Consider the following 19044-nt stretch of genomic DNA (forward strand, 5'->3'; position numbering starts at 1 on the left):
ACCCAGGTTCCATGGGGAGGGGCTGGGGGTATCCCCACACGGCCCTGGGGCTGGGCCGGTAGTTGAGGCTCCTCAGCTATTTTTTAAAGACGAGGTGGGTGCCTACCACAGCCATATCTCCTATGGGTGCTCGGCTGGGTGGGAGAGCTCCCCACGCAGCCGCAGGGGGCTGGGCAGAGGGATGGAGAGAGACCGGGGACCCCCAGCCTCCGAGCAGCCCTCCGAGGTCCCAGCCTGCCCTGAGTCCCACTTTTGCCTTTCCAGGAGGGTTTCTGCCTCCGGGCATGGCCCAGCCTGGAACATCCCTGCCCTCGCTGTCACCCACCCACGGCGCAGGGCGGAGGGTGCCCAGAGACACCCCACGGGGACCCTTTTGTGGGCATGGGGGACACCCCGGCTCAGCGGGGAAGCCCAAGGACCTGCTCGGTGGGGGGTACTGCCCAGGAAAGGAGAAAGCTCTGCTGAAGATGGGTGACCCAGCATGGAGATGGAGGGTCATCTAAAACCACAAAGGAAAGAACCAGGGTGCCTCCCGCCGTGGGGGGACGTGGAACCCCAAAGCCCCGGGTGCCCCGTGGGTGGCAGATGGGTCTAAGGCCCCTCGGGCCCCACCTGCGCTGGCACAGGGTGACACCCCCGAGCTCTGGGGTGCCGGCACAAGGCAGACCCGGACCTGTCGGAGCGGGTCCAGAGGGGACCGCGGGAAGGGTCGGGGGGCTGGATAACCTCTCCTGTGGTGAAAGGCTGGGAGAGCCGGGGTGGTTCCACCCGGGGCAGCCCTTCTTCCAGCCGCTCAGTATAGGAGCGGGCGTAGAAGGGTGGCGAGAGGCGTCTCGCCAGGCCCTGGGGTGGCAGGAGAAGGGGCGACGGTGCCAACCCGGCGGCGGGTGGCTTTCCGTTGGGTATGAGGAAGGGATGTGTTGCCGTGAGGGTGCTGAGACACGCCAGAAGGTTGCCCAGAGGGTAACTGGGGGGTGCCCGCTCCCTGGTGTGCCCCGGCTGGAGCCGCCTGACCCCGGGGAGATGTCCCTGCCCAGGGCAGGGGTTGGACCCGGTGATCCTTCAGGGTCCCATTCCATGACTCGATGCTCTGCCCCACCGCGGGACGTGGCTTCCCCTTCCCCGGAGACCCCCGGGACCCCCCAGCCCGGGGTGGGTGTGGGGGGGCGGTGGTTCCCAGCCGGGGGGCAGCGGGCGGAGCAGCCGCCGTGTCCGCGGTCACGAGAGGGCACTGCGAGCCCGAACATCCCTGACCGGAACGGGGCACGGAGGGGGGACCCGGGGCTGGGCCGGGAGCCCGGAGCGACCCGGGACCCGCTGCAGGGGCCGGCGGCTTCCCCCGCGCCCCGGCTCGGGCATCTCCCGGGGGGGGCAGCCGGGACCAAGGGGGGCACGGGCAGGGGACACGGCGGGGATGCTGGGGACGGCCAGGGGACACGGTCACCGGCGGCATCGGCCGGCGGCAGCTCCGACGAAGCCCCGGGGGGCTCTGCCCCATCGGCTGCCCCCGAGGGATGGGCGAAAGGGTGGGTGCTGGGGAGGGGGGGGGGGTGCCCGCTCCCAGGTCAGCCCCAGCTCCGGTGGGTGCTCCGAAGGGGCTCCTGCCCCCCCCCATAGGCGCGCCCCGACGGCGGGGGTGCCGCTGGCCCAGTGGCCCTGGGGAGGGAAGCCAGGGCTGGCCACGGTGGCCTTGTCCAGCTGGTGCCGAGGTGTGTCCCCCCCCCCGCGCCGTGACACCCGGTTAAGGTGGATCGGGGCGCTGCACCCCCGGGCTGCAGCGGGGACCGGGGGGGCCGGGTCGCTCCGGGGTGCTGCGGTGGGGTTCGGGCAGGGTCACCCCCCGCACCCCGGGCTCTCCCGGGGGACAGTCCCCCGAGGGTGCTGAGCACCCCACCGGGAGGGGGATCAGCCTCGGTGGGGAGAGGTCCCTGCCTGGGGACGCCAGTGCCTGGTGGCACCGGTGCCACCCCACCTCCGCTGCCACCTCGCCTCTGGGGAACTGGCGGGGGCTCTTTGTGGGCTCCCTGGCTGAACCCCGCACCCGGCTCTGAGCCCGGCCGGCCCCGCATCCCCACGGCGGTGCAGGATCGCACCCCCCCCCCCCCCCCCCCCCGCCGGGGTTTGGGGGGGGGGGGTGTAACCTGACGCACCCTGGAGCCCAGCAAACCCCGGCGGCCGCCGCACGAAGGCCAGCGGGCACACCCCCCCCCCAAGACACCCCAACACCCCGACACCCCCCCCATACCCGCTCCACCTTAACCCGCAGCCCCTCCCGCCCCTCATTTGCCACGGATTCCAGCAGCGTGACTCCTTTCAGCATCATTCCACGGGCTGCGAATCCCCCTCTCTCCCCCCCACCCCCACCCCCGGGCCCCCCCTCTCTGCCCCCCCCCCCCCCCCCCTTTTCCCTCTTTCTTTCCGCCTTCCAAATTTACAATCCCTCATTTCCATTCCGCTCCACCCTCCCGCCGGGGACTTTGTGTCACCCCATCCCAATTGTTCGGTGGTTATTTCAAACGTTTTGGCGGGCTGTCACCGGTGGAAACCTCATTAATTGCGGGGTTTGCGGTGCCTGGGGGGGGGGGGGAACCCCGAGGGGTAGGTTTTGGGGGGGTGGGAGGGAAGTGGGGGTTCGGGTGTGCGTGACCCCCCGACCAGACCTGCCCCCCACGTGCCTCTGCTTCCCCCCGTTAAGAAAGTCCCCCCACACCCCCGTGGGGAGGGGGGTGCTGCCGGGGGGGGGTGGAGTTTGGATGGAGGTTGGGGTGTATGTAACTCTTGGGGTACACGGTTGGGGGGGGGTAAGCCAGGGGGGCTGGAGCCTGGGGTGGGCATGGCTTGGGGTGTGCGGGGTTTGGGGGGTGCATAGGTTGGGGCGGGCATGGCCTGGGGTGCGCGTAAGTCGCGGTGTGCATAATTTGGGGTGTGCATAACTTGGGGTGTGCATAATTTGGGGTGTGCATAGCTTGGGGTGTGCATAGCTTGGGGCGCCTGTAGCCTGGGGTGTGCATAACTTGGGGTGTGCATAGCTTGGAGTGTCTGTAGCTTGGGGTGCCTGTAGCCTGGGGTGTGCATAACTTGGGGTGTGCATAGCTTGGGGTGTCTGTAGCTTGGGGTGTCTGTAGCCTGGGGTGTCTGTAGCCTGGGGTGTGCATAACTCGGGGTGTGCATAGCTTCAGGTGTCTGTAGCTTGGGGTGCCTGTAGCTCAGGGTGTGCATAACTCGGGGTGTGCATAGGTTGGGGTGCCTGTAGCTTGGGGTGCCTGTAGCCTGGGGTCTGCGTAACTTGGGGTGTGCATAACTCAGGGCTTGCATAGTTGGGGTGCCTGTAGCCTCGGGCGTGTATAACTTGGGGTGTGCATAGCTTGTGGTGACTGTAGCTTGGGGCGCCTGTAGCCTGGGGTGTGCATAACTTGGGGTGTGCATAACTCGGGGTGTGCATAGGTTGGGGTGCCTGTATCCTCGGGTGTGCATAACTTGGGGTGTGCATAGCTTGTGGTGTCTGTAGCTTGGGGTGCCTGTGGCCTGGGGTGCCTGTAGCCCTGCGTGTGTATAACTTGGGGTGTGCATAACTTGGGGTGTGCACAGCCTGGGGTGCCTGTAGACTGGGGTGTGCATAACTCGGGGTGCCTGTAGCCCCGGGTGCGCATAGCCCGGGGTGCGCATAACCCTGGGTGTGCATCCCCTTGGGTGTACGCAGCCCGGGGTGTGCATGGTTGGGGTGTACCCAACCTGGGGTGCCTGTAGCCCGGGGTGTGCACAGCCGTGGGTGTACCTAACTCAGGGTGCACACAACCGGGGGTGTCTGTAGCCCGGGGGGCACCCGCGGGGCCCCAGCCCTGCCCCCCGGGCTCAGCCCCCCCCCCCCCCCCGGCCGCTGTCCCCCACCCCGGGGACCCCGGCGCTGCCGACCCCGGGCCGGGGGTGGGGAGCGGGGAACAGCCGCCGGGACCCCCGGGGGGAGTCCGGGGATGCCCGGGGCGGGCGCTGCCGGTGCCCCCGGAGGGGCGGGGAAGGGGTGGGGGGGGGGGGGATAGGGGGGAATGGGGGGGGAGGGGGGCGGCCCCGCCCCGCCGCCGCCATTGGCGGAAAGTTTGGGGCGCGGCGCGGGGTGGCGGCCCCGCTCCCCCCGGTGCGGGCAGCGGTGCGGGCAGGGCCGGGCCGGGCCGGGCCGCCCCGGGGCCGCCGCGGGCGCGGCCATGTGGGCGCTGCGGGCGCTCTGCCTGGCGGGGCTGGGTGCGGCGCTCGGCGGTGCCTCGGCGGATCAGTGCAGCTGGAGGGGCAGGTAGGGACCGGCACCGGCACCGGCACCGGGGGGGGGGGGCACAGGCGGGTCCCCCACTCAGCACCCCCCCCACTCAGCACCCCCCCACACCGTGCCCGGTCCGCAGCACCCCCCCCGCCGCGGGAGCTCCCGCCGCCCAGGCAGGGCAGGCTCGGTGGGGGGGGGGCTGCCCCCCACCCCGGGCAGGCAGCGCGGAGGGGCTACCACCACCTTTGGCATCCGTGGGGCAGGGTCACGGGTGGGATGCTGAGAGTTGCGCCTGCCTCAGTTTCCCCACTCCTCGGTGCGCCCCCCCCCCCCCCCCCCCCCCCCCGACGTGCTGGGGCCGCAGGGCTCCCCGCCTCGCCGGGACCCCCCTTCCCCGAGCCCCCCCACTCGTGAAAGGCAGCTCCGCGCCCGGCGGGGCCCCTCGGCAGAGCCCCACACGCCGCTGGCCGCGGTGGGGAAGGCGCCGAGCTCCGGAACAAAGAGCCGGGGCGCGCCAGGAGGGACTGCCGCAAACCCCACGCGGGGGGTGTGGGGGGCCACGGGGGCCACGATCAGCGTGGCCGGGACAAAGCAGCCCCACGGCCATCTCCACTCCCCCCCAGCCCAGCTTTCCCGCGTGTCCCCCCCCCGCTAAAAATGCAGCGGGCAAGACGTTGCTCTGAGCACCGTTTACACGCGAGCCCGAATCCCGCGAGAGTGGGACGGGGGGGGGGGGGGGCGTGGACACCCCCCCCCCGGCACCCACTGGGGACCCCCAAAGCAGGGACATGCAGGGGAACAGGCGCCCCCGGGGCCGTGGCTTGGAAGCCGACCCCAGATTCGAGGGGGGCTGTGCCGCTGTGGCCCCCACCTGAGCATCCCCGGGAGGGCGCAGGGAAACACAAGCACCCCCCCCAAATAATGCGCTTGCACCCCAAGTCCGAGGCATCACGGGTTCGGTGCTGTTCCTCCCTGTGTACACCCCACACACCTCCATGGAGGTGCTGCTCGGGGGTGTCGGGGTGCTGCGGGTTGGGGGGGGGGGGTCCCTGTCACCCAGGGGGTCCCAGCTGATGGGTGCTGCTGTGCCTCGCAGCGGGTTGTCGCAGGAGGCGGGCAGCGTGGAGCAGCTCTCCCTGCACTGCGCCGAGGGCTCGCTGGAGTGGCTGTACCCCACGGGGGCCCTTCGCCTCCGCCTGGCCCCCCGCCTGCCCCCCACCACCGCTGTCGTCAAGGGCAGGAGCCCCCAGCACATCACCGCCTGCGTCAAACCCACCGGCACCTTCCGGGGGGCTCAGCTCTACCTGGAGAGGGAGGGGGTCCTGGAGCTGCTGCTGCCTGAGGCCCCCCGGCCCCGCGTCCGCTGCTTCAGCTGGCTGCCCCGGGAGAAGGTGGCCCTCTTTCTGCAGGCCACCCCGCACCGCGACATCAGCCGCCGCATCGCTGCCTTCCGCTACGAGCTGCGGGGGGACTGGCTGGCCCGCCCGGCACTGCCCGCCGCCAGCCTGGCCGGAGAAGGTGAGTGCTGAGCATCCCGGGGTCAGCCTGCCTCAGTTTCCCCAGGGCGGCCGCCACCTCCCTTGCCAGGGTGTCTCTGGCCTGCGTGGAGGCGAGGGGATGGAGGGGCCGGATCCGGGGTGATGTCCCCAAGGCCGGGCACCGGGAGCCACCGCGGTGACGGGTGGTGACCGGCTGTGCTTGGTCGTTGCAGGGGCATGCCGGCCGTGCAACGACACCGAGATCCTGATGGCCATTTGCACTAGTGACTTTGGTGAGTGCAGCCCCCACCCCGGGTCCTGGGGGTCCTGGGGCTCGGGGGGGTGAAGGAAACTCAAACTGGGGGGGGCAATGGCCCCCAGACAGCCCTGGCCTTTCCTTCCCGTACTGGCCTGGCTTGGGCTGCGACCATCAGTGTCACAGAGGCCACTGTGGGATGGGGAAGGGGACGGGGATGGGGCCAGGCATGGGGATGGGGACAGGGACAGGGACAGGTATGGGATGGGGACGGGGATGGGGATGGGGACAGGGATGGGGACAGGTACAGGATGGGGATGGGGACAGGGACGGGGATGGGGACAGGGATTGGGGATGGGGACAGGGACAGGGATGGGAATGAGGGCAAGGATGGGGATGGGGACGGGGATGGGAATAGGAACAGGGATGCAGATGGAGATAAAGATGAGGACATGAGGATGGGGATGGAGCTAAGGATGAGGAAATGAGGATGGGGATAGGGATGGGGACAGGGATATGGACAGGGACACGCTTACACCCCTCCCTGCTTTCCCCCCACAGTGATCCGTGGCAGCATCCAGAGCGTCTCCAACGATGTGGAGCTGCAGGAATCTGTCATCGGGGTGAGCGCCGCCCGCATCCACCGCCAAAAGTTCCCCCTCTTCCAGGCGGGAGGGTGGCCAGGGCGGCCGGCGGGCAGCATCCGCACCCCGCTGCGCTGCGGCGTCAAGCCGGGCCCCGGCACGTTCCTCTTCACGGGGTGGCTGCATTTTGGCGAAGCCTGGCTGAGCTGCGCGCCTCGCTATAGGGACTTCCAGCGCATCTACGAGGGGGCGCGGCGCACGCGCCAGAACCCCTGCGAGTTCCCCGTGGACTGAGGGGCTCGGGGAGGGCAGCCCGGCCCCCTGGGTGCTCTGGGGCTGGGGTCCTGCAGGCAGCGAGAGCATCCCTGGGGGGACACAGGGGAGACGTGCCAGCAGGGATGGTGCCTGGAGGGAGCGTGGCGCTTCGGTCCTTGCTGCGTAGCCAGGCTCCGGCAGCCCCCGCCGCCAGGTTGGGGGAGTCCCGGGAAAATCCTGCCAGAAGGGAAGGGATTTTCCCAGGGTGCGCTTGCCCATGGTCCCCAGGGACTTGCCTTGGGTGAGGGGTGCAGTGGCGTAGGGCAATGGGTTGGGGCTCCCTGGGGACCGGGGTGCTGCGGGCTCGGGGTGCTGCATGCTCAGGGGATGCTGCGGGCTCGGTGTGGGGCACGGTGGGTCCAGCACAATGGGGCAGCCGTCGCCATCCCCCCGGGAAGGCTCAGTGGCAGGTGGCCGTGGCGGTGGGTGGCCGTGGTGGCACGGCCAGGGACACGGTGGGCACAGTGGGGTGCAGAAGGGCCAGGAGGTGGATTTGCAATGTCGGGGGGTGGAAGGGGGAGCGGGGCGGCAGCGAGCCTTGCCCTGGCCCTGCCAGCAACGCGGGGCACGGGTAGGAGCTGCAGGGCGGATGCCGAGGAAGAGGAGCGAGGCCGAAGGGAGTGAAGGGGATGGTGAGGCGGGAGGAAGGCTGGCGTGGGGAGCAGAGGTGTCCCCGGCACAGCCGGGGCAGGACCAAAGCGCTGATGCAGGAGAGTGCCGCGGGAGCGGGGAGAGATCGGGTGTGCCACCCATCACTGCCAGCTGGAACCGTGCCACCCGTCACCGCCAGCCCGCGGCGGCTGCCGGATCCCGCCGTGCCGTGTCTCCGGCGGTGGGCCACGCCGTGCCAGCCGGGGGGTGGGAATTTTTGACCGTGGGGGTGGGAGGGGCATCGTATGTGCACTAAAGTTATAACGATACCAAATTTGCGACTTTTTTATAAACTAAGCTGTATTTGTAGCGTGCGCATCTCCTTTTTTTAAAAAGCTGAGCGGGATGTTCACCGACGGGCGCCGCGGGCGAGAGCCAGTGCGTGCCACAGTGGGAAGCCCTGTCTCCCCCTGTGCCAGCTCCAACCGCTGACCCTGCCTCCTGGGGGGCTGGAAACAGCCCCACTATTTATATATCTAGAGAGATACAGTGATATATTGCTATTTCTAAATGCTGCATCGCCCGTGTCCCCCGGGGTGGGTCACTTGGGGGTTCCTCTCCCTGGGTATCACCGAGTGAGCGGGGCTGGGGGCTGCGTGGCCCCATACCGGGTGGGTGACCCCGCCGGCGGAGCCGCTGTCAGGGCCGATTCTCGTCAGAGCCGCCGGCCACAAGGCCTCATTGTGCCGGGCTGCGTGGCGCTGGCTTCCCAGCCCTGCCCGCTCCCGCCCCGCCGCTGCCCCCCGCCACGGGGGCTCCAGCCCCCCGCCTCTGGCTCTCCCTCCTCTGGGCTGCGCAGGCGTCCCCAGACAGTGGTGAGGGGGACGGGACCCCCCCCCAGACAGGGATGGGACATGGGACCCCCAGACAGAGATGAGACATGGGACCCCCAGACAGAGATGGGGCAGGGGACACCTGGCCGGGGTTGGGGCATGGGACCCCCAGCTATGGATGGGGCACAGGACCCTGAGCCAGGGACCGTTCCTCCCCATCAATGATGCCCACAGGGGCTCAGCGCTGGAAAAGCTCAGCCTCCTGAGCCACCCCCCAGCCCCCTGACCCCCCCAAGTCCTCTGAGCACCCCCTGAGCCCCCCAAGCCCCCCGAGCTGGGGTCATGGCACACATCAGCTTGTGCTTTAATACCTTTTCAGTATTATTTCAGTCACACCTTTTCAAATACCACTAGCCAGGCTGAACCGCCGGGTATTTGGCTGACCATAACGTGCTTTTCCTTGCCAAGAAACCATTTTCAAAGAGTGCTGCGGGCTTCGGAGTTTGATGAAATATATATATATATGTGTGTGGTGTGTATAAAATGATCTGGTTGTGATAAGATCCTGTCTGCGAGCTCGCGGCTGTGAGCCTGCCCGGTGGGTTTGATAGGCAACACATGTTTTCCCTTGAGAAGAGGCCAATGCTTATTTTATGCTTTATTGCCAAAGGGTTGGTGCTCATTTTGGGGCCAGGCTGGGCCCACGGGCAGGATCCGGCCCTGGGGGAAACCAGTGCTCCACGCCGGGCTCTCGAGGATGCCAGCATCCCCCCGGCTTTCGGCGGTGGGCAGGAGCGGAGCGAGGCAGTGGGAAGGAGTGGGAAACCCAGCGGAGGAGGGAAAAAATGAGGCTGGAAAAGCAATAAATGAGGTGCAAAGGGAATTGCGCTGCCCACGGCATCCTCCGTACGCCCCGGGGATAGAGCGTGGCTGCTCCGACCCCGCCGCAATCCAGCGCATTCCTCTCAGTTAAATTACGGCGTTTAATGCACCGAGCATCCGGCAACTTTCTGTCCAACAGCAGAATCTCTTGTTTTTCTTCAAATCTGTTTATTTGGCCAAATCAGCTCATTCCGCTGCGGCGGAAAGGGCTGTTATCCTGCTCGTTCTCCGCTGCAGAGGTTTTTTGAGGTGTTTTCAGTGCCCTCTGCCCTGTGTCAGGTTGGGTCGGCCGCCCTCGCTTTCCGCGGCTGCCGGCTCCCGTGGTGGCTGGGTGGCGGCCAGGGCGCAAACGTTTCCTATGGGAGCATCCCACGGCAGGGAGCAGGCAGCCGGTGCCTCAGTTTCCCCATGCAGGATGGGGATAACAGCACTTCCCCGCTGCTCGGGGCTGCCGTGGCACCAGGCAGCATCCCGTGGCTTCGGCATCCCCATCTCCCTGGGGCTGGTCATCCGAGCATCTCTCCGAAAGCAGAGTCTGGCCCTGGCCAAGCCAAATTCCTGCCCGGCCCCTCCTGGCTCTTGGCACAGAGGGTAAAAACACAATGAGACAAACTCCATCCTGGTTAATATTTCCTCCGCAGGATGGAAAATGTGGTGGGAGGCAGCGCGGTGGGGGCGGGGAGAGCAGGCTGGGGGCCACGGTGGGCCGGGGGCTGCTTGGGCAGAGCAGATGGGAGCTGGGGGTCTCCGGAGGGGCAGCCGGAGCCCAGCCAGGCTCGGGGAGAGGGGTGATGGTGGGGAAGGGCTGCAGCGGCACCCTGCGAGCCCAGGGAAGGGTCGCCTCTGCGGGCATCGCAATGCCAAACTGGCACGGTTCCCTGCAGCATCCCCAGGGACCCCCTCCAAAAGCCCCCCACTCACCCCCCCCACGAGGGGTTTGGGGGTGCCATGGAGAGCAGCACCCCAAAACCAGCCGCCTCGGTGGAAATGTGGGCAGGGAGGTGCCCGGGGCTCCTCACCCATGGACCCAGGTGTTTAGGCGGGGGGGGGACACACATCCCAGGCCAGGGAACCCTCCGGGGACCACGGAGCCCTTCGGTCACGCTGCCCATGGGTGTCCACTCTGGGACGGCAAAATGCAGAGCGGTGGCACTGACGGGGCGTCCCCCAGTCCCTGTCCCCATCCCCGTCACACAAAGGGAGCCGCTGTTTCCCGCCATTCCCCCCGCCCCAGCCCTTCTCCCCCCTTTCCTGCCCCCTTCGTCCTCCTCCTTCCCGGCCGCCGGATAAAAGCCCGAACGTGTGAATCGCGGGGCACAAAGGGGAGGCACAAAGGCGGCCGGTCCCCCTCAGCCCTCCCCGCGGCCCCCGGCCCCAAGAGGGGACCTGAGGCCTCGTGTCCACCCTGGGGATATCCGGGCAGCCTGCCTGCCCTGCCCGCAGCGCCCCGGGGCCCAGGAGCTGGTGTGGGGCAGGGGGATACCCCTGGGAGCAGGGGGTCCCCAGTAGGGTCAGGATGATGCTCCTGGGACAGTGGGATGCCCTGTGAGGTCAGGATGAGGCCTCTGGGGTTCGGGGATGCCCCATAGGGTTGGATGATGTCCCGGGGCTGGGGGGGTACGCGGCAGCAGGTAGGATGGGGCAGTTTGGGTGTCTGCGTGGGGTAGCAGAGGAGGGGTCGGGGGGGACAGCCCAAGCTCCGGTCTGGCTGGAGCAAGCTCTGCCCCACAGCCTTTGGTGAGAGGAGAGGTGAGAGGCTGGTGACCCCCGAGGACACTGCCACCCCCTCAACCCTGCCACCCCTTGGGGAGCTGCGCCCCAAAGCCTTGGGGGTAAGGGGGCTGCTCAAAGCCCCCCGCTTTGGCCAGGTCAAGGTTGATCCGCCATCATCCCTATGCCGGGCAGGGATGCTCGGGGTCAGGGCAGGACCCCTACCCGCAGCAGGGCCCCCCGCGGCCCCTCGCCCCGGCTCTCCCCAGACCAACGCGCCTGCGCTCGGCGGGCCGGGTTGCCGACAGCTGGCGGGAAGGAGCTTTCCCAGCGCATAGCGAGAAATTCCTGGCGGTCAGGGCTTCTTTGCAGCCGCCGCCACCCCGGCGGGGGGAAGCTGCCCTGGAAAAAGGCAGATTAATAGTTCTTTGGCTCCGGCGGCGCATCCCAACTGGTCCCCTCGCATGGCCACCTGCTCGGCCCAGCACCCCGGGATGCTGCCGGACACCCCGGACTGGGGCAGAAGGGGATGCTGTCACCCCTCCGTCGGCCCCGGCCGAGTCCCAGGGGCCCCGCAGGGAGGGCTCAGCCCTGTCTGGGGATTGCTTCATTAATTAATTTGCTATGCAGCATCACAGTGGGCCTTGGGCTCCCCCAGGGACCAGCCTGTCCCCATGGACCATCCTCCTCCGCAGCAGCAGCAGCTCCCCAGCCCCCTTCTTCCCCCAGCTCCTATTTCCCCTGATTTTCTGCTCACTCTCAGCCTTAACCAGCTCCACCTGCCCACGAGCACCAGAAAATCAGAGCAATCCCCGTGGCCCCCCAATTTGGCCGCAGCCGCGCTGGGCTGGGGAGGGGAACCAGCCCTGGGCAGTTATTTCTGGGCTATACGCAGGGTGTAGGGATGGCTTTTCCTCCCCGATGGAGCCCCATCGCTGCTCCGGGGGATGTTTTTAACGGCGTCTGGTTGTCGTTAAACGCCCCAAGCAGCGCGCCTTGGTTTGAGGTTAGAGCACGCGTGTGCACGTGTGTGCATGTGTGCGGGTGGGTGCGTGTGCATCCTCATTCCAAGGGCAGAATATTTGGTTCCCACAAATACAGGCGAGATCGGAGCAGAAGCATGTGCTCGCCTTTGGCAGCTCCTCCCTTGGCTGCTGCCTGCGTTAGCTCAGGGGGAAAGGGGGTCTCCAGGGGGGCCAGTGCCAGGGGCCACCGGCTGTGCCACCCCCTGGGACCGGGGAGGTGGGAATCCTGCTCCCCAGTCCCACCGCTCCGCACCCCAAAGCCATTCCCAGGCTGGGGCTGCCCACAGGGTTTCCTCCTCTGCCGGCAATCATGCATAGGCGACGTCCCCTGGGAGCCCCGGGAGCACGAGGAGGCCAGTCACCCTATGGAGTGGGCATTGGGTGCTGCTGGCCATTGCACGGACCCCCAAGGCCGTCCCCACACTCTCGGGGGACACCCCGATACGACGCTGGAGGGGGAGCCCTGCAAATCTTGACCCAAAGGCCAAGGAGGGAGCAGGGGATGAAGGCGACGCCGTGAAAACCCGGGCGAGATGATGATGTGGCCGCAAGCGCCAGCGCGGGCAGGGAAGCTGCCTGCCCTTTGTGCGCCCGCTCCCCTAATTGAGCCGGTTTTGTTCCCGGGCTTGGTTTGATTGGTGGGGTTTTTTATTAATTGCGGGTGGGCAGGGGCTGCGGGGGCCTGGCTGCCCCCCCCCCCGCCCCCCCCAGCTTCCCACAGGCTGGAATTTTCCCACAGTCGCCGCTCCCTCGCAGCAGGAAACCCGCCGCCCGCGCGTCTGCAGCGTGCACAACCGCACACGACCATGCACAGCCATGAGCAACGGCACACGGCCATGCTCAACTGTGCACAGCCCCACGCAACCGTGCACAACCGGGTACAGCTGCGCAAAACCGTGCGCAACCACGCGCAGCCGCGCACGGCAGCATACGACTATACACAGCCACGCGCAACCATGCACAGCCGCGCAGAGCCGGGTATGGCAGCATACAACCATGCACAGCCACGCACAACCGCGCACAGCCGCGCACAGCCGAGTAGGGCAGCATACAACCATGCACAGCCGTGCACAACCACGCACAGCTGCACACAGCCACACACAACCACACAAAGCTGTTCACAACCGCACACAACCATGCACAACTGTGCACAGCTATGCACAACTGTGTACAACCGCACACAACTGCACACAACCACGCACAACCGTGTACAACTGCACACAACCACGCACAACTGTGCACAGCTATGCACGACCGTGTACAACCGCACACAGCCATGCACAACTGTGTACAACTACGCGCAACTGTGTACAACTACACACAACTGTGTACAACTACACACAACTGTGCACAACCATGCACAGCCATACACAATCACACGCACAACTGTGCACAACCGCGCACGGCCATGCTCAACTGTGCAGAGCCCCACGCAACCATGCACAACCGGGCACAGCTGCAGAAAACCGTGCACAACCACGCACAGCCGCGCACGGCAGCATACAACTATACACAGCCAAGCGCAACCACGCACAGCCGCGCAGAGCCGGGTATGGCAGCATACAACCATGCACAGCCACGCACAACCGCGCACAGCCGCGCACAGCCAAGTAGGGCAGCATACAACCATGCACAGCCGTGCACAACCATGCGCAGCCGCACACAGCCACACACAACCACACAAAGCTGTTCACAACCGCACACAACCATGCACAACTGTGCACAGCTATGCACAACTGTGTACAACCGCACACAACTGCACACAACCACGCACAACCGTGTACAACTGCACACAACCACGCACAACTGTGCACAGCTATGCACGACCGTGTACAACCGCACACAGCCATGCACAACTGTGTACAACTACGCGCAACTGTGTACAACTACACACAACTGTGTACAACTACACACAACTGTGCACAACCATGCACAGCCATACACAATCACACGCACAACTGTGCACAACCGCACACGGCCATGCTCAACTGTGCAGAGCCCCACGCAACCATGCACAACCGGGCACAGCTGCACAAAACCGTGCACAACCACGCACAGCCGCACACAGCTGTTCATAACTGCACACAACCCTGCGCAACTGTGCACAGCTATGCACAACCGTGTACAACTGCCCGCAACTGTGCACAACTATGTACAACTGCGCACAACCACGCGCAACTGTGCACAGCTATGCACGACCGTGTACAACCGCACAGAACCATGCACAACTGTGCAAAGCTATGCACAACTGTGTACAACTACACACAACTGTGCACAACCATGCACAGTTGTGCACAATCACACACACAAAAGTGCACAACTGCACACAGCCATGCTCAACTGTGCAGAGCCCCACGCAACCATGCACAACCGGGCACAGCTGCGCAAAACCGTGCACAACCACGCACAGCCGCACACTGCTGGGCACGGCAGCATACAACCACGCACAGCTGCGCACAGCCGCGCACAGCCACACACAGCTGTTCACAACTGCACACAACCCTGCACAACTGTGCACAGCTATGCACAACCGTGTACAACTGTGCACAGCTATGTACAACCATGCACAGGCGTGCACAGCCACACACAACCGTGCACAGGCATGCACGGCTGTTCACAACCATGCACAGCTGTGCAAAGCTATGCGCAACCACGCACAACCATGTGCAACTGCACGCAACTGTGCACAACCACGCGCACGACTGTGCACAACCGCACGCAGCCCCGCGCAACCACACCCAATCCTTCGCAGCTTCACGCAACCACCCTCAGCCCTGCGCAAGCGCCCACAACCGTACACGGCCACGCACTACCCTGCACAACCACGCAAAACCCTGCACGGCCACGCACAACCCTGCACGGCCACGCACAACCCTGCACGGCCACGCACTACCCTGCACAACCACGCACAACCCTGCACGGCCACGCACTACCCTGCACGGCCACGCACAACCCTGCACGGCCACGCACAACCAGGCCCAACCACGCACAACCCTGCACGGCCACGCACTACCCTGCACCACCACGCACAACCCTGCACGGCCACGCAAAACCCTGCACAACCACGCACAACCCTGCACGGCCACGCACAACCACGCACAACCCTGCACGGCCACGCACAACCCTGCACGGCCACGCACTACCCTGCACAACCACGCACAACCCTGCACGGCCACGCACAACCCTGCACGACCACGCACAACCCTGCACGACCACGCACTACCCTGCACGGCCACGCACAACCCTGCACGGCCACGCACAACCCTGCACGGCCACGCACTACCCTGCACGGCCACGCACTACCAGGCCCAACCACGCACAACCCTGCACGGCCACGCACTACCCTGCACGGCCACGCACAACCCTCCACGGCCACGCACTACCCTGCACGGCCACGCACTACCCTGCACAACCCCGCACTACCCTGCACAGCCACGCACAACCCTGCACAGCCACGCACTACCCTGCACGGCCACGCACAACCCTGCACAGCCACGCACTACCCTGCACGGCCACGCACAACCCCGCACAACCCTGCACACCCGCTCAGGACCGCGCACAGCCGTGCTCCCCCCCCCCGCCCCCCCCGCAGCAGGCGGTGCCGCTCCCTCCGGCCCCGCACACAAAGCCGCGGGGCGGGGGGAGCGGCCCTAAACCCCCCCCGCTGCAGCAGCCCCGGGACCGCTCCCCCCCCCCCCGCCGGTGCAGCAGCCCCGGGACCGCTCCCCCCCCCCCCGCCGGTGCAGCAGCCCCGGGACCGCTCCCCCCCCCCCACCGCCGGTGCAGCAGCCCCGGGACCACTCCCCGCTCCCGGTGCAGCAGCCCCGGGGCCGCTCCCCCTCCCCCCCCCCGGTACAGCCGCCCCGGAGCCGCTCCCGCTCCGCCCCCCCCCCCCCCCGTGCAGTCAGCCCCGGGACCGCTCCCCGGCGGGCGGCGGGGCGGGGAGCGGCGGCGACGGAAGGCGGACGGCGGGGCCACCCCTTCCGGCAGCCATGGAGCCGGAGGAACCGGAGGAACCGGGGTGGGAGAGGCGAAATGGGGGGGCGCTGGGCGGGCGAGGGGTGCTGGAGCTGGCGGTGGCCAGCGGGGTGGCCGCCTGGGCTACCTGGGCCACCCTGCTGATGCCCGGCTTCCGCCGGGTCCCGCTGCGGCTCCAGGTACCGCCGTTGACCCCACCCGCACACCGGGGACCCCCACCCCACCCCGCTCCCGGCCCCCCGGTCCTGACCGCCCCCCTCTCCCCCAGGTACCCTACCAGCCCTCCGGCCCCCAACAAGTGGCGAACGCCCTGGCACTGCTGCGGGGCCGCTCGGGGAAGACGGTGGATCTGGGATCAGGAGATGGACGGCTTGTAAGGGCGGGTAGGGGGGTGCTGGGGAGGGGGCTTGGGGCTGCCCTGGCATGGGCGAAGGGCAGGGAGCGGGTGCTGCGCTCACCAGGAGGGCAGCTGGGAGCCCCCCACCCGACTGCTGCCCCGCTTCTGGCTGTGGTTCTAGATGGCCCTCCTGGCTATGGTCCTGGACCATCCTAGGTGGCCCTAGACGGCCCTCGGTGGCCCTAGACAGCCCTCGGTTGCCCTAGACAGCCCTCGGTGGCCCTAGAAGACATCCCACGCAGTGAGCAAGGTAGGAATGACCACTCTAGAAGGAAAGAGCCTTTGCATCTGGAAGGTGTCAAGGACCGACATCACCCTGCCCATGAGCCAGCAGGAAGGAGCGAGTGGAGCGGGGCAACAGCCCCAGCCCCCCAAATTGTCCCCCAAACTCACCACCGAGGTTCATTTTAGTTGCAACTCTCTCTCTCTCTTTCTCTTCAGGTGGTAGAGGCTTATAAGCAAGGTCTCAGACCAGCCGTTGGCTATGAGCTCAACCCCTGGCTGCTGTGTCTCTCCAACTACCGGGCCTGGAAGGCTGGGTACCACGGGAAGGTTTCCTTCCTGAAGAAAGATCTCTGGAAGGTAACAGCGTCCCAAGGGTCTGGCCGTGCTCAGCACTGGCCGTAGCTAGGGCAGGGCCAGGGCTTGATCCGCATCTCCAGACAGGCTTTGCCAACGGTTGCTTGCTCCTTCCCTGACCCATGCTGCTGCCGGCAGGTGGAAAAACCATCCTCCTTTCCAGGGAAACGCCAGCCTGGGCTGCTGGTTGTGCGGGCAGCAACGCTCCTTCTCAGGGCAGCTTTGAGAAGAGGTCTTAGGTGCTGCTGACACGCGGTGGCCTTCAGAGAGGCGCTGCTAAAGCTGGCATCAGGTACCTGCAGCCTGAGCGGAGAAAACCCAGCAGGGAACGTGGTTCTGGGATGATGCTGGAGGCAGATGTTTTGCAAGAGACGCTGCTTTCACACCCAGCTCCCGGTCAACACCAACACATCCCCGTCCCACAGGTTGTGGGGCGTCTTTGCTTCCTCCGAGGTTCAGAAGATCACCCCCAAAGCATTCAGCCGCTTGAACGGTTCCCTCTGCCGCTCCCCCTCTGCCTGTTGCTTCTTTCATTCCCCTTTTCCTTCTCTTTTAAGGTGAATCTTTCCGATTGCTACAATGTGATCGTGTTCCTGGCCCCCAGCGTGGTAAGTTGGTCTCTTGCACCCTAACTTGTTCTGAGCGAGCTCGAGGGAGGGTTTTCTTAGAAAAGGGAGATAATGTGCGACAGTGGCAAAGACTTTAAAAAATAAGGCCAAGCGGGCATCGCTGCTGGCAAGCGGTTTGGTGCTCCGTACCACTCGAATTTATAGAATCATAGAATTGTTTAGGTCGGAAAAGACCTTTAAGATCATCGAGTCCAACCGTTAACCTAGCACTGCCAAGTCCGCCACTAAACCACGTCCCTAAGCGCCACATCTACACGTCTTTTAAATATCTCCAAGGACGGTGACTCAACCACTTCCCTGGGCAGCCTGTTCCAAAGCCTGACAACCCTTTCGGTGAAGAAATGTTTCCTAATGTCCAATCTAAACCTCCCCTGGTGCAACTTGAGGCCGTTTCCTCTCGTCCTATCACTTGTTATTTGGTCCCAGTCCCAAGCGTATGCAGGGCTAGTACCAGCCCTGCATTTTGGAAGGGTCTTTGGTTGATGCTGCCTGCTTGGGATCCACCAGCCATGCCGAGAAGCTGCCCTGTGATCCTTGGTGGCACTGCCACTACGTGACTGTTTCCTAAGGCCGCCTGGCCCTGGCTGTCTTTTTCTCCCCAGAAACCTCCCCTAGCCACCAAGCTCCTTGCAGAACTCCCCGACGAAGCCCGGGTGGTGGCTGGACGCTTCCCCTTCCCCTCCTGGACCCCCACCAGCACCCTTGGGCAGGGGCTGGAGCAAGTCTGGGCCTATGACATGAAGGAGGTGCGGCGAGCGGCACAAAGCAGCGCAGAGGGAAGCCCAGTCTAACGGCAGCCGTGTTAAGCCTGGCATTAAGGGTCAGCAGGGGTAGGGGTCAGAGCCTCTTCAGCCCTTGGGCTCAGCTCAGGATAGCAGCGAGAGGGCTGCTTGGCCAGGCTTTTTCCCCAGGGACTTGCAGGGTGGTCATCCCTCCTTGTCTTCTGAAGAGTGGGCAGTTTGGGGGAAGCAGGAGAGGGGAAAAACAGATCTAGAAATCCTGGAATTATCGCAGGATTTAAGGGCTAAATCTCCAGTGCCTCTTTCTGTATGTTTGCTACTTTATTTCTAGTTAATTTTTCAAAATAAACATTTGGACGGTTCTTCCCTTGAGATTTTTCCTTTGCCTTTGAGCCGCAGGGCGCTCCTGGAGCCAGAGCAGCCGCCACTCCCAGCCTCAGGCTTTGCTCCACTGTCCCTTTGAAGGTGGCTCAGGAGGGAGTTTGTCCAGCTCACCTCCCGCTGAAGGATCAGTTTGGCCCTGCTCACCTTCTATAACATTCCCTTTTCCACTCAAACACAGAGGAAAAAAAGGTTTTCCCACCATAGAAGAGCAGCTCATCCTCTTTGTCTAAACTCTTAGACCAAAGTCTAGCTTGAACCAGCACTGGCCTTATCTCCTAGAAGCTGAGAAGGGAGCAAAGGCAGGAGCAGAGTTAGCCCTTGGACTCCGGTCTGGATCTGACCCAGGAGAAATGTTATAGCAGAACCCTAGGAGACAAGAACAGGAACCTGTCCCTGTAGCCCCACAGTAAA

At 65.5% G+C, this 19044-nt stretch overlaps 3 protein-coding genes across 3 annotated transcripts in view; all 3 read left to right on the forward strand.

Annotated features, from left to right (window-relative positions):
• The window catches only part of LOC104252220 (nucleoside diphosphate kinase, mitochondrial), a 320155-nt gene that overhangs the window by 247026 nt on the left and 54085 nt on the right, over positions 1-19044 (forward strand). The gene's annotated exons all lie outside the window — the stretch shown is intronic.
• Positions 4200-6864, forward strand: METRN (meteorin, glial cell differentiation regulator). Its single transcript, XM_059826636.1, has 4 exons — positions 4200-4285; positions 5349-5770; positions 5964-6023; positions 6548-6864. Exons 1-4 carry the CDS (start codon positions 4200-4202, stop codon positions 6862-6864), a joined length of 885 nt encoding a protein of 294 aa, XP_059682619.1.
• ANTKMT (adenine nucleotide translocase lysine methyltransferase) lies at positions 15919-18407 on the forward strand. The gene is made up of 5 exons (XM_059826561.1): positions 15919-16083; positions 16173-16277; positions 16743-16883; positions 17438-17488; positions 18112-18407. Exons 1-5 carry the CDS (start codon positions 15919-15921, stop codon positions 18298-18300), a joined length of 651 nt encoding a protein of 216 aa, XP_059682544.1. The 3' UTR covers positions 18301-18407.

This window comes from Gavia stellata, chromosome 18 (assembly GCF_030936135.1).
Source record: "Gavia stellata isolate bGavSte3 chromosome 18, bGavSte3.hap2, whole genome shotgun sequence".
Lineage (NCBI taxonomy): Eukaryota > Metazoa > Chordata > Aves > Gaviiformes > Gaviidae > Gavia > Gavia stellata.